Below are 15,174 nucleotides of genomic sequence, written 5' to 3' on the forward strand. Positions count from 1 at the left end.
AACCATGAATTTCAGGCCATTGTATTAGTGTAAATCTAGGCCCTCAAAATAAGGCCTTATAAATACTTGATATATGTGTTTATACATTTTTCTTTTTAATGATGACATATTCACTTATGATCTGACTTGGTGAAGACCACAGGACTGAAAATGTATGAATGCAACAACCCTTACCCTGTCACTAACAATTACAGTCATGGGTGGTAACTCTACAATTCACTAGAAAGGCAAGGCACTCAGGGAAATATGCAAATAATGCTTTACGCTAAGCAGTGTGTTAATTTAACAATGAAATGTGTGGCCCATGTAGACACTGGACCAGTGTTAAATTTAACACTGTCAGTGTTGATTTAACACTGGAGAATTTGCAAGGTTTTCTCTCTGCCTATGGCAAAATGTGTGAATTGCAGAAAACTTGCTTTAAAACTGCTAACATTTTCTCTATGCCCCATGGCAACATGTGTAGAATTGCAGGAAATTCACTTTAAAACTTAATATTTTCTCTCCATTGTCAAGAGGGGGGCCACTAAAATGTTTTGCTGTGAGGTGGGGGCCCCCCAACCAAATCTCGCTAAGGGCCCCCAAAAGGCTAGAGACAGCCCTGCACACACAAAGCAAGTGACACTGAATATTTTTTAATGGTCAGTCTGAAGAGTCAAGTAATGTAGTTCATGTGATTTATGCTATTTTTGTAGTTTGAAAAACAATGTAAAACAACACATTTAAAATTTAATAAAAATATATAAGCATTCTTAGCGACAAATCAGTTTATTGGATTGAAGTGAAATTCCATGTATAGGTTTATTCAAGAGGAGTTTTTGCCATCCCTTGTATATATTTAGGTTAGAGATAGGGAAGAAGAGAGGGAAAAGGTGGGAAGAGGGAGAGCTACATGGGAATAATGGAGGTGAAAAGTAACAGGGGAAGGATAGAATAAGAGAAGGACAAAAGGAGTAAGAGAAAGGAAGAGAGTGTAGAGAATGCACCTCCCATCACTCCAAACACAAAAAGAATGAGACACAGCGATTCAGCAGTAAAGTTATGATGATCATTTATTAATACAGTGATCACTGATGGTTACAATATCAACAACTGAACACACTGTATTAGCATGCAGGGGTGTCATGCACCCCAAAAATCTGAGTGGGCACAAATTACATAAGGATGGCTGGGGGGTGTTCTGGAGTGATGGGAAGATGGATCATTTTGCGTTTTTCAACCACCTGAAACAGCTTTTTCCTGCAATCTAGAGCCATCATCATTATGTCAAAAATATTTGTATTTTTCTGCATATCTAAGCATACCTCTTGAGCTGTCTTTATAATCCTGACTTGTGTCTTTTTTTTAAAAGGAACTACATTTTCTTCTCTGCATCTCTGCTAAAATCTGAGTAAAAGATTGAAAGGAATGTGAGTCTTATTCAGTACATTTAGTAATTGCTTGCTTTTCTAAAATCTAACAGACTTTTCAGCAGGCATGCCAGCTAAGATAGTTAGACAAGCTAGCTACTCTAACTTGATTGATAGCCTGAACCGACTTCTTGGTAGCTAGTTATGAGGTTGGGAGATTGGGAATTTATCTGGGCTAGGTAAAGCCAACAACAAACAACAACAAAATGTTTTACCAAAAAATGTATACATCTTTTTTAAACAATATATGCATGATGCCTCTGTTGGCATGCTATAATAACTGGTGCTGAGTTATTTAAAAAGGTTGGCTACAAAACAATGTTTTAGCTTTTCGTTAACGCTGCAACTTTGGATTGCAATATTTATTGACTGGTCACTTTGACACGATTGTTTTGTTAGTTTGGTACGATTTAGTGATCTACTTAATAACAGTAAACTGTCTTTCTACTCTGCTGGAGGTGGGGAAATCGGGGACCCACCGTGTTCACGGGATTTCACATAATCCTTCCATTTTAGGGAAGGAAATGAATTTCAATACACTGGGAGTTCTTGGTAGCATTTTATTTAAAGGTTCAGCTACTGGTTGTTTACCTGGTATATGGAATGGTGCTCCAATTTACTATCAATGAAACAAATAAATGATCCATAGGTTATTATTGTGTAATTACCATTTTACCAGGCAATTTCTATCTACATTCCAGTAATTCCTTCCATAAAAGGATTTCATGCAAAATAGTTGAGATTTTAATAACCCAGATTTGTAAATCTGAGTCATTAGTGAAAACAGTATACATGGGAGAGACCCAGAACCAGGGCTGAGATCCCTTGGATAGACGGGTTGGTTGTTTAGCAACAAAACCGAACCATGTACAACTAATGGGGCAAAACATACGGGGTTGGCTTGGATTGTTGATAACAGGAAAACTATATTTCGTCTCCAATGTTTACCGAAAACATAAAGATGCACAATGGGCACTCAAATACATTGTTACAGTTGTTGGTTAGCTAGCTAGCTCACAAATGTTTGCCATAATAGCATAGATGTGACGTGGCATAAGTCAAAACACCTCAAAACAAGACAAGTACAAGAGCAAACGAGCCATTTACAATTCCCCACATGTCAGTTTTGCTAGCTATCTGGCCATCCAGAACCATAACAACACACAGCTTCTGCCCCTTTGAAGCACACGTATTGTTTTCATGACGTTGTCAGCAAACCCGTCTATAGCAGAGGTCCCAGCTGCCTCCGTCATGACTCTGAGACATGGACATACACACACAACACCATAAGAGGCCCCAGTCGGAGCGTTGAAATCATATCATTGACCTGAGCCTTACATCTATATGAGCATTGACTGTATCTCAAATGATACCCTATTCCCGGTTGTACACTCATGTCGGGATTCCACCTCAACTCTCTCACTCACACACAAACGTGCACAAAGATGCACTATCGTAAGTGTGCACACAGAAAGGCAGACATACAAAAAATGAAATGTCAACAATACATAAATTAAGCAAAAAGTAAACATAGGCCTATATATCTCAACATGTGGCACAAAAACACATAACATCAATCAAATCAATAAATAATACTATTTATCAGAATCAGACAAAACTAAACACACAAATATTACAAGAACATACAAATAAATCCAAACAGCACAGTGTTCCAGACCAAAGTCGGCACACACACATCATGATGTGTTAATATAATCAATGATAAATAATCAAGGAGCGCGTGAGACAGGAGGCAAGTGGGAGGAGCTATAGAAATGGAATAAATGGAACGGTATCAAACACATGAAAACCCCGTTTGACTCCATTCCAGGCATTACAATGAGCCAGTCCTCCTATAGCTCCTCCCAGCAGCCAAAGTAAGCCACATGTACACATCCACAGACCAAATCAATTGCACAGTTCATTGTTATCTAATGTCATAGATATGGACACAATAGTCAGATATCACCCATGTAGCAGCGAAAAAGCAAAGATGCAAATGAAAGGCTAAAGTTAGCTCTAAATGCTCTCTCAACGTTATATCAACACATCTCTAAATGTCTGAAGTTTAGGTATTTACGGTGATCAGGAACATCATGAAAATACAGTGTATGTCGGCTCCTGTATATATTTTTATGTGGGTTAATAATGTAATGTCTATTCAAATATGTGCATCGCTTTGGAGATGCTAGGGCCTATATGGAGCATGCCAGACCACAAGGGGGAACTATGAGAGGACAGGGAGACACAGGGGTTAAAGACTGATAAGGAGAAGGATGAAGTTGCCCCTTAGCACTAATGCAGGGTCAGATATTCATTCATTATCCGAATGGTTAAAGTTAGCATCAAGGGTGGGGTGAGCTGATCCTAGACCTGTGCCTCAGGGAAACTTCTCCACAGTGTCAGAGACTGCTAAGCTCATATGGGGTAGGAGGACGTTGCCCCTAGATGCTGGTCCAAGGTCAATCTTGTGTTGGGGAGGGTAAGCTGATCCTAGATCAGTGCTTACTTGCAACTTTTACCAGCAGAGTCATTCAGTGGAGGAGTTTAAGGTACTGAGAGAAGCTCATGGCACAGTAGCATTAAGGAATGGTGCTTATTTACAATAAGTTATAATAATGAGAGAGAGAGTGAGAGGGGGAAGAGAGGGAGAGGGGAGAGAGAGAGAGTTTTAGTGATGCAATGTGCTAGTGTTGTGGGGATCTTCTGTCCCAGTCTACCAAGATGTTGTTCGCCCTCTCCTCTTCATCTCCCTAAAAACAAACAACCACATAGGCTCTTAGATGTGTTTATAGTGAGTGTGTATAGCGTGTGCATGTGTGTGTGTGAGTGAGTGTGTGTGAGTGAGAGAATAGTCACTAACCTGCTCTCCCAGCTACACCATCTCATACTGATTAGCTGTAATGATCCTGGACAGACAACATGCCAGCAACATGCCGATCAACTGAGAAGAAGAGAGAGAGAGAACTTTAGATCATTGTTTTTCATCTCCAGTCATTGAATGCCCCCAGCAGTACACATTTGTATTGTCCGGGGCTACAATAAAATGTGTACTGTTGGGGTACTGGAGGATTGGAGTTGGGAAACACAGCTTTAGATTACAGTAGACCTTAAAAACAGCACTCACATCAACACACAAGTGCATTCTCTCTATCTCACCTGTGAGAAGGCGATGCCAAAAGTCACTCCTGCAATGATGGCCATGTTGATCTCGAGGAAGGAGGTGACCAGTTCATAACAGCCCTGAAACACAGGGGACGGGTTAGTGTGTAACACAGTGGATGGGTTACAGACAGACAGACAGACAGACAGACAGACAGACAGACAGACAGACAGACAGACAGACAGACAGACAGACAGACAGACAGACAGACAGACAGACAGACAGACAGACACCTACCTGCTGGTAGACCTTGGTGTGGTTTATGGTGGTGTTGCGGAGGTCCTGTGGGCTGCAGTCAGAGGAGTTGGAGCAGCAGCTCAGGGGAAAGCCGTTAGCAGGGTAATACACACTGCCCAACCAGCTGGTGTAGTTGTACACCCCACAGCAACGCAGCTGGAGAGAGACACACAGACAGAGATGTGATTGAATTGTGTATTGTTGCTAGAATAGTAGTTTTGTTGTTGTTGTGACTCACGCTGCTTTGGACGTTGTCCACAACCAGGCTCTTCTCATCCTCAGCATCATAGTTCAACACCGCGTCAGTATACGTCCTCAGGAAGGTTCCCTTTATCTGTGGACACACACGCACACGCGTGATGTGACGTATTCTATTGGCAGGTAAGCGGCTGAGATGGGGCCAGATGAATTGTGGGTAATGTATTCCAAATAGAGAAACTGACCTCATGACGAAAAACAAAGCCAGAGATCCCAGCCACCAACTCAGCTAGGAACACCAGGGACAAGAACATTGCATACTGTAGAGAGATAGAGAAAGATGGGTAGAGAGTGGGGAGAATTTTTTTCTATAAAAATAATCCACACACACACAGGTTGGGTGTGGTGGGGACAGGCTAGTGAGTGAAGCACTCGATGTGTTATGTACACTACCGCTCAAAAGTTTGGGGTCACTTAGAAATGTCCTTGTTTTTTAAAGAAAAGAAAACACTTTGTTCATTAAAATAACATCAAATTGATCAGAAACAGAGTAGACAGTGTAGACAGTGTACAGTGTAGACATTGTTAATGTTGTAAATGACTAAATGACTATTGTAGCTGGAAACAGCAACCATCACTCCTGTGTTCCAATGGCACGTTGTGTTAGCTAATCCAAGTTTATCATTTTAAATTCTAATTGATCATTAGAAAACCCTTTTGCAATTATGTTAGCACAGCTGAAAACTGTTGTCCTGATTAAAAAAGCAATAAAACTGGCCTTCTTTAGAGTATCTGGAGAATCAGCATTTGTGGGTTCGATTACAGGCTCAAAATGGCCAGAAACAAAGAACTTTCTTCTAAAACTCGTCAGTCTATTCTTGTTCTGAGAAATGAAGGCTATTCCATGCGAGTAATTGCCAAGAAACTGAAGATCTCATACAACGCTGTGTACTACTCACTTTACAGAACAGCCCAAACTGTCTCTAACCAGAATAGAAAGAGGAGTGGAAGGCCCCGGTGCACAACTGAGCAAGAGGACAAGTACATTAGAGTGTCTAGTTTGAGAAACAGACTTCTCACAAGTCCTCAACTGGCAGTTTCATTAAATAGTACCCGCAAAACACCAGTCTCAAAGTCAACAGTGAAGAGGCGACTCCGTGATGCTGGCCTTCTAGGCAGAGTTGCAAAGAAAAAGCCATATCTCAGACTGGCCAATAGAACAGACACTGAACAGAGGAACTCTGTCTAGAAGGTCAGCATCCCGGAGTCACCTCTTCACTGTTGACGTTGAGACTGGTGTTTTGTGGGTACTATTTAATGAAATCTGCCGTTTCCAGCTAAAATAGTAATTTACATTAACAATGTCTACACTGTATTTCTGATCAAATTGATGTTATTTTAATGGACAAAAAATGTGCTATTCTTTCAAAAACAAGTACATTTCTAAGTGACCCTTAACTTTTGAACGGTAGTGTGGATAATTATCATTGTGCTTCTCCAACTGCTCTGGGTTAATCAGCATCAAAACAATGCTTCACAACCCCAGCTGCAGATTCCCAGCTCCAGTGTGTGTGTGTGTGTGTGTGTGTGTGTGTGTCTGCATGCTCCTCTCCTCCCTCTCCCCTCACCAGTTTGAGCATCCATGGGCTCCCCCTGCAAGTGGCGAAGCATCCGAACAGGCCGAAGACGATGATGACAGTCCCAGTGCCGATGAGGACGTATGGAGCATTGGTGGTGTTCTCAGCTATCAGAGAGATATACGGGCCCAGCATAAACTTCCCCCATACTCCCACTGCCAAGAGGATCGCTCCTGTGATCTGAAGAACAGAAAGAAAGAGAGAAATTGAGCGGGAAAGGAGATGAGTGAAAGGGGAGAGGACAGAGAGAGGGTAGGTAGTAAAGGGGAAATATATGAGCGAAGGGTGATGACGATGGGTGGAAAGAGGTGAGAGAGCAGATGGAGGAGACAGAGGAGGAGAGGAGAGAAGATGCCAGACAGATGTTGATATCCAGAGGTACACTATTCAGCCAGCAGAGTGCAGTGCTGCTACTGATGGTGCAACTGATTGTGCTGAGACCAAAGACTAGAGAACACCCCCCATGGCTCAACAATGCATAGCCACCCACCCTCTGCCTCGCTACAGTATGGGACAATGAAGTTCCCCTGGACACAGATCTAAGATCATTTTTTTTTAGTGTAATTGATAGCAGGTTTAAATGTAGTTATAAACTGGCTGGTTCAAGCCCTGAATGCTGATTGGCTGACAGCCGTGGTACATCAGACCATGTGTATGAGAAAATATTTATTTTTACTTCTCTAATTATGTTGGTAACCAGTTTATAGTATCAATAAGGCACCTCTGGAGTTTGTGGTATATGGCCAATATACCACGGCTAAGGGCGCGTTGCATCGTGCCTAAGAACAGCCCTTAGCTGTGGTATATTGGCCATATACCACAAGCCTTATTGCTTAATTATACCATGGCATTGTTGAATACTCCTTTCTGATTGGTTTGAAGGGTATTCTAAAACGTGCATTATTTCCCTATAACACACAGTACTTTTACACAGTAGAATTCAATGCCTATGGTTATTTTTTTGAGCTGCTTTTGAAAGCAAAAGTCAAATTGAAAACAGTATTGGTATTGTTGAATTCGATTTTCATAATAGCAAGCTAGGACTGATGGTTTGGTTAGCTAAACTAGCAAGTCTGTTTGGTTACCACGGCAACTACTGTGGCTATCTAGTAAACTTCATTCCTACTGGCAAATGAACACATTTCTAGTTGCAAATGTGTTAAATTATAGCCCTGGTATAAAAGGGATAATCGACTCGGGGCTCTATGCGTTCCCCGGAAAATAATACAACTCAGTGGAAGGTCTATTCCCCTCCGCTAATGCGTTGTGGAACACACATTCAGCACGTCGTTCATTATTTTCCACAGAACGCATAGCCCCTTGTTATTTATCCCTTACATATGTGATAACTAGATCAACCTTTCAGCTTGTCCTCTCTGACCAAGGAGCAAATAGCAGTTGTTTCTAGCTGTCATAACAGAGAGGGGAGTGCAGAGAAAGAGAGAGAGACAGAGAGAGGGAAGGAATGGGGGAGAGGTTTAAGGTTTTTCTGTGGAACACACACACACGCACAGACACGCACACGCACACACACACACACACACACACACACACACACACACACACACACACACACACACACACACACACACACACACACACACAAAGAGGGAGAGAATCAAAAGGACCCTTTGATCCAGAGCGAGCCGCTTCCTCCTGTGGCACTGCTCTTAGCATTTCTAATGAAGGCCACTCATAAAGGAGTGTGTTGTGTGGGCCAGCTAAATGTCCCTGTCCCAGCTGGGGGGCCGCTGCTTTTTGGGACGGGGTACAGAAGGGGTGCCGATCTGTTAATGCCACCCCACTAGCAAAGCCTGTTGCCAACTCATCATCAGCCCCCTACCCCCCACCATGAGGTCCCTCTCTCCTGCCAGCTGTCATACTGCCACATAGCAGGCCTGCACACACACATCCACATAAGCAGAACCACACAGGCACACAAACAATGTGACATATAGTTTTACTGGCAGGTGTACAGGCCCAATTGTGTCTAAATGTATTATCATTACCTGAATGAGGTGCAGTGCTGGACTGTAGCAAACGTCTGCTCATCATAGGACTAGTTATCAAGGCCATGATTAGTTGCATCAGGTGTGTTAGTGCTGGGCTGGGACAAACATGTGCACCCGTTTGGGATGGAAGAACACTAGGGGAGGTGTCAAGGACAGGGACCGTTCGGCTGGCAGGGCCAGAGTTAAACTGTATCCATGGTAACTGAGGTGCTGCAGTATCCAAGCAGAACTCAGCCTAAACATACAAAAAAGCTCCCTCTCCTCCTCTCTTTGTCATTCTAACCTTGTATGAACAGTAGGTGGCAACCCCCCCCCCCCCCCCCCTCCATAAGTCTAAATGTACTAACTGCCCCGAAACCTGGACTGTTCTTCACAAATTAAAAGACTGAGGCACTACAAAATCCACAAAATGATAAAACTTTACTTTTTATCAAAGCACCACCACAGACCTAAATCAATAAAATGTCCCTATTATCTCTGAATATGTTTATTTCTCAACCAAATGAGTGGAAACACAAACACTGCATTAATGATTCAAGCTCAGATCCCTCTCTGTACTGTATAGCTGGTACTACATAATGTACACAGTATAATGGCAATGCTCCTACATTTATCACTGTTGGAAGTCTTGCGGTTTCAATGTGCGTAGGGAACTTAGCACAGAATCAATTAGGCTCCACCTCGTGGCCTGTGTGTGGGCTTGTACTTAATGACCATTCAGGATAGACTCAACTATCTGGCATCATTATAACAATACTGCCTTGATAATGGTTTATTCTACTGTTCTATTATCGCTGATATTCATCTTATATCTTATTTAACAAGAATCGCTTGCTTGTTTCTATAAACAAAAAACAAAAAGTAGTTATCAGATAGGCTAACTATCATGTAAGGGATTCAAGACAATGTGTCTTTTTTTCAGAATCTTTTGGGACTTTGTGAGAAATTATAATATCTTAATCGTCAGTTATAAGTGGGGGCACACACATAAGATAAGTGCACAAACCAATTTCCCACATTAATAGTCACATGTTCATGCCAGCTGTTCTGCGGTGAGGTGAAAACAGGGGGTCATATGTATGCCCTTGTCCAATGGCCTGAGAGGTGAGTTCTGCATGTTAAGGAGTGTGTTGTTGCCATTTTGTTATGTTTTTTTGTGTCGTTGAACCCGTATACTTGTTCCTCTACTGATTGATCAATGTCTATCAATCTATCTATCTTGTCTTTGTATTATAAAAATCCTTCCATCTATTTTTTTTATTTAACCTTTATTTAACTAGGCAAGTCAGTTAAGAACCAATTGTTATTTACAATGACGGCCTACACCGGCCAAACCTGGACAACGCTAGGCCAATTGTGCGCCACCCTATAGGACTCCCAATCACAGCTGGTTGTGATACAGCCTGGATTCAAACCAGGGTGTCTGTAGTGACGCCTCTAGAACTGAGAAGCAGTGCCTTAGACCGCTGCACCACTCGGGAGCCCCTATTGCATTGATAGTCAGGCCAGATGATAGACTAGACAGTGTGTTTGTCTGCATGCAATATAGCTGATGTCATATGCTGAAAACAGAACCCAGGCTAGGGCTGCAGGAAGTGATGATGTTGTTGTGATGCAATCGACCATTGTAGAGGTTGCCCTTAGTCCTAGATCTAGGATCAGATGACTCTAACAATCTGAACCATTAGGGCTATGAAGAAAACATTTGACCCTGTACCACAGGTAACATTTAACTAATAACTTCCAATGCAATCTGGGAGATTACTCAGAAACCAGCAGCCATGGCAACACGAATGACCCCTTTCCCCCCAGTCCCCAAAAGAGAAAATATGGCCCACTTGGTTAAAACTGGTTGAATCGACGTTGTTTCCATGGCATTTCAAAAACAACAAAACATCAATGTGATGACCTTGAATCAACGTGGAAAACTGATTGGATTTGCAAAAACTCATCAACCTAAGGGAATTTCGTCTTTTTTTCACCCAACTTTTAGTGTAATTCCAATGACATGGTGACATTTTTTGTTGATTTCACACATAATTCACGTTAGTTGAACACTTAACCTAATGTAAATCAAAACTAGACATTGAAATCAGAGGAGGTTGGTGGGAGGAGCTATAGGAGGACAGGCTCATTGTAATGGCTGGAATGGAACAAATGGAATGGTATCAAACCACCTGTTTGACTACGTTCCATTTATTCCATTCCAGCCATTACAGTGAGCCTGTCCTCATATAGCTCCTCCCACCAGTCTGATCGGGGAGTGGGGGAGGGCTATTTTTAACATTAAAACATGCCAGTGTCTCACATACCCCAAGTCTGCCACCTGCACTACTGGAGACCACACCGTGTGAACTAAAGTCTGAAGCACTCGCCGGAAGACATTAGCTGTCATGACAAGCTGACGACAGTGAAACTCAAGAACCAAACTATCTGACCTCAGCCCATTCCAAGGTGTAGACACCCACCCCTCTGACCTCAGCCCATTCCAAGGTGTAGACACCCACCCCTCTGACCTCAGCCCATTCCAAGGTGTAGACACCCACCCCTCTGACCTCAGCCCATTCCAAGGTGTAGACACCCACCCCTCTGACCTCAGCCCATTCCAAGGTGTAGAAGGAGCATCACTCTATCCTTGCCTAACAAATATATCTCTCAGGATAATAGCTGCAAATACACACTGAGTTTGTTTCCTTTTGGTTTGACTGTAGAGGGATTGCTTATGTTACCCAGTTACCCATCCAACTTGATGCCCATCTGTAGGCTACTGTTTCTCATGTAGCCTAATAGACACAGGAGTTGGCTCAAGAAATACATGCTATGGTATGACAATGATAGTCTCAGGAAACATATGACAAAAGTATAAGAGTGAGTCAGTCAACCCATAGAATTAGGAATTAGAATACTTGAAAGGACAGCCCTTCTTATGACAGTATAAAAAGGTCAGCCATTTTGGTAAGGGAGTTGGTCAACCCATAGAATTAGGAATTAGAGTACTAGAATGAACATGAACCTTCTTAAAATGGGATAAAGGTCAGACATTTTGGTCGGGGAGTTGGTCAACCATGGTTTGCCAGTGCTGTGATAAGAACGATATTATGTAAAATAATGAATTTCAATAATATATCTGCACTGTATGTTTGTTAGAGAGCTATCCAGCCAGTTTAGTGGAATGATTCCATTCGTTTTTTCAAATGAACTGGCAATATGCCAACATGCCATAAAAACAATGCTGTCAATCCACAGCCATACACTGACTAAAATCCACTGATGATAGGACTTAGACAAGTTGGAGATGCAACAACTACTGATATTGTATCATATTATAACACTCCCAGCTTTGGAAGATATAAACATTTATGGTCTGTTTAGTTTACATATATTTTAAAGACTATTTATACATATTTTCTGTTTTATAAAACCAGTATAAACTGTATTTATTATTATATGACAATATTTTGCAGTGACAGTATTTCTATTACACCATTTTTTAATATCACATGAATTACTTTAATTTTCCAGCATAAGTAAAAGCAGGGAATGCATTACCTCAACTCTGGACCTCAATGCCAGTTCCACTGCACTTGTTTTATTGTTCCCCTCTAATCAGGGAATGATTTAGACCTGGGACACTAGGTGGGTGCAATCAGGTAGAACAGAAAACCAGCAGGCTCTGGACCTCGTAGGGTAAGAGTTGAATACCCCTGACCTATGCCTATACGGCCACTCTTCCAATTAGACTGGTTTGGAATTATCCCTGACCAAAATGGCTGCCATTATCACATCATTCTGGATCTTTGAAGGTTTATGACATAGAGGTCCTATTAAATTAATAAAGGGGCTATGGTCAAAATAAACAACTTAACAGGATGCAGACAAATCATTTCAAGTGGGCTGTAGGCCATGTTTACAAAGTCAGGTGCACATCCATGGCGGGGCTATATAGTGCCACATATCCAGTATGGTTAGTCTAAATCAATGACAAAACATTGTATGCTGGTATAATGACCAATGACTAGAGCTTATGCATACTGTAGCCTTGGCATTGACGGTATGACTTCCATGTTGCTACGCACCAAATTATGGACCAGACAGAAACCGTTACATGAGTGGCTGCTGATTTGCCTGCATCAACAGCCTCGACTGATAACCTCTGCCTATCTCTGTCACTACAGAGAAGCTGCTACGCTCTATATTCTACGCATATGCCATGCATATGTATTGCGGTCTTACTGACAACTTCGAAATAGAGAGCAACATTTCGCGAGCTGGAGTCGGTGACAATGTGCGCAATAAGCCTACAGCTGGGCTGGACAGCTAAGGATGTCGCATTTCTCCAAGCGTGTGGTAGTAAACATTACCCGATAACAAGTCATCATCATAAAAGGCACAGCTGAAACACATTTATAGCATTACCTGCACGGTAGCAAGAAGTCCTATAAAGACAAAAGTCCACCCTCAAATTAACTGAATTAATCATCCATATAGAAAAATAAAGGTAGGCTACCCCTTTCGTCATAGAGGGCACGTTGGCATGCACTTATTTTCTATACGGGTACACCTCACATGTCTGCATCTACAACGACAACTATCTCCCCAAGGCTTACATTGGGGCATGGATAAACCGAGGGTACCGTTAACTTACCCAAAATACGAAGGAGTAAACGATGAGGAGGGTTTTGAGAAAGGTTATCACTGGTTTGGTCTCCATTATGCCCAATGCCATACCACAGTAAACTGAAAAGGAGGTTTCTGCAAACGTTGCGCTACCATGACTCTCCGCTGGAGGACATTCACAGCGCAGCCGCCAAATTGCCCCATTAACCACTGATACAGGGTCAGATATTCTTTCTCCGTAATAGTAGGTAAGATTCGCTTCGACAAGGGTTATCTGTTCCTAGATCTGATCTGTGGTTAGGAGCAAATACCCCGAGAAACAACACAGTTCCATTACACCATCTGGCGTGCGTTTCCAAGGGCAGTATTAGCAGCCTGGGGTGCGTTCATTACGATAGAACGGTGTTCAACGTTTAATTAACAAATTGCATACAAGCAGTCTTACTATGACTTATGCAGTGCATGGTCGGACTAATCAAGTGTCAGGCCCTGGGAAATAACATTTTAAAGGACCCCCTATCGGCGTCAGAAATAATATTTTAAAGGACCCCCTATTGGCGTCAGAAATAACATTTTAAAGCAAATGTTCTGCAATTCTAAGCATTTTGCTTTAGGGCTGAGATACCATTTAGCATTTTGCCTTAGGGCAGAGATACCATTTAGCATTTTTCAGGCTTAAATTACCATGCTTTTAAATTCAAAACAACATTTTCGGGGAATAAAATAAGAATTTAGTTATACCAATATCCCTGTGGATACCAATATCCCTTGTGCAGCTAAAGGGTTAAGAACATACATTGTGGGTGAATAATTACATTTTATTGCACCCTGTAAATATTTTCCATGGATCCCTTGTCCAAAATTCCTTTCATCTGTTGTTGCTACGTAGCAATATTCATAAACATTCAGTTGTAAAAAATGGCTGCGGACCCCCTGCAGTACATCCGACCCTTCTTTGGGAACCCCTGGCCTAGCCTACTCTGTCTAGTTGTAGATGAAGCAGTAGAGTACTGTGTCTCTCCTACATATCTGGGAGTCATATGCCACCCTGTGGTCGATGCAGTACACAAGCACGAGGACACGACTACGCATCAATGCCTGGAATGCTACGGAACACCAGAAATCGTTAGTCATTCGTCTGTGTGTGCTTGAACGTGAATTCAACATTTTGACACATCGCCAACTTTTGTGATATCAGACAGGCATTTTGATATTAAAAAGTCAATGTATAGATTATTCCTATCATGCAACAACGGAAGACATTTAGTCGGATAGTGATATAATGTAGTAAAACTAAATTAATCGCTTTTCACCACTGTCCTACGCATCATTAAATCCTAGTCGATATGATGCGTTACCGGGAGCCAAAGTGGTAGCTAACCTGTCAGCCGAAAATGTTGGCATTGGAATCACTACCACTAAACCGATGTGTATGACTCATTCATACCTGGCAATGGAGACACGGTGATTAAGAGGACCGGGCGCGGTTCAGCCATTGCACTCCGGCTGTGATGATCCCTGCACTGTTGAAATATCGATTGCAACATTTCTGGTAGCTCTGCCCTGATCTTGCTGTCTAAAAGTACTTGTATGTAATTAGTCTGTTGCTGGTGGTCCAAGTTGTGATTTTGTGATCTGTTGAGTTTCGTGTTGAGAAATAGATTTGTTAGCATTTACCTTTAGGTTACTTTAGCTTTGCTTCTTCATCGGATAAATGGTTATAGAATTTAGCATCTACTGTATTTCAAAGCGAACTAAGCCCACTAACTTTTATTTTATATATTTCGAATACCCCGATTGTTGGCGAATATGTGCTGATAATTTATTGGCCTAATAGGCCTACATTTGAATGGATTGTTTTGCGTCCTCAGACATAATCGGTTTTATTTGCTAGATAATAA

The 15,174-nt window shown here is 41.9% G+C and overlaps 1 protein-coding gene across 2 annotated transcripts; it reads right to left on the minus strand.

The window, feature by feature from the left end:
• Positions 1 to 1,034: 1,034 nt before the first annotated feature.
• LOC106582149 (tetraspanin-7) lies at positions 1,035 to 13,452 on the minus strand. Of its 2 annotated transcripts, none has more exons than XM_014164937.3 (8): positions 13,302 to 13,452; positions 6,636 to 6,824; positions 5,253 to 5,327; positions 5,048 to 5,143; positions 4,810 to 4,965; positions 4,569 to 4,652; positions 4,273 to 4,353; positions 1,035 to 2,666 (listed from the first exon to the last, which is right to left on the minus strand). In XM_014164937.3, the coding sequence occupies exons 1-7, from the start codon at positions 13,380 to 13,382 to the stop codon at positions 4,285 to 4,287; spliced, it is 750 nt and encodes a 249-aa protein (XP_014020412.1). In that variant the 5' UTR covers positions 13,383 to 13,452; the 3' UTR covers positions 1,035 to 2,666; positions 4,273 to 4,284. The 2 variants fall into 2 exon arrangements, with proteins under 2 accessions (XP_014020412.1, XP_014020411.1); XM_014164936.3 differs by having other exon boundaries at positions 1,035 to 4,162.
• Between the last annotated feature and the right edge of the window lie 1,722 nt (positions 13,453 to 15,174).

This window comes from Salmo salar, chromosome 21 (genome assembly GCF_965601325.2).
Source record: "Salmo salar chromosome 21, fSalSal1, whole genome shotgun sequence".
NCBI classification, from domain to species: Eukaryota; Metazoa; Chordata; class Actinopteri; order Salmoniformes; family Salmonidae; genus Salmo; species Salmo salar.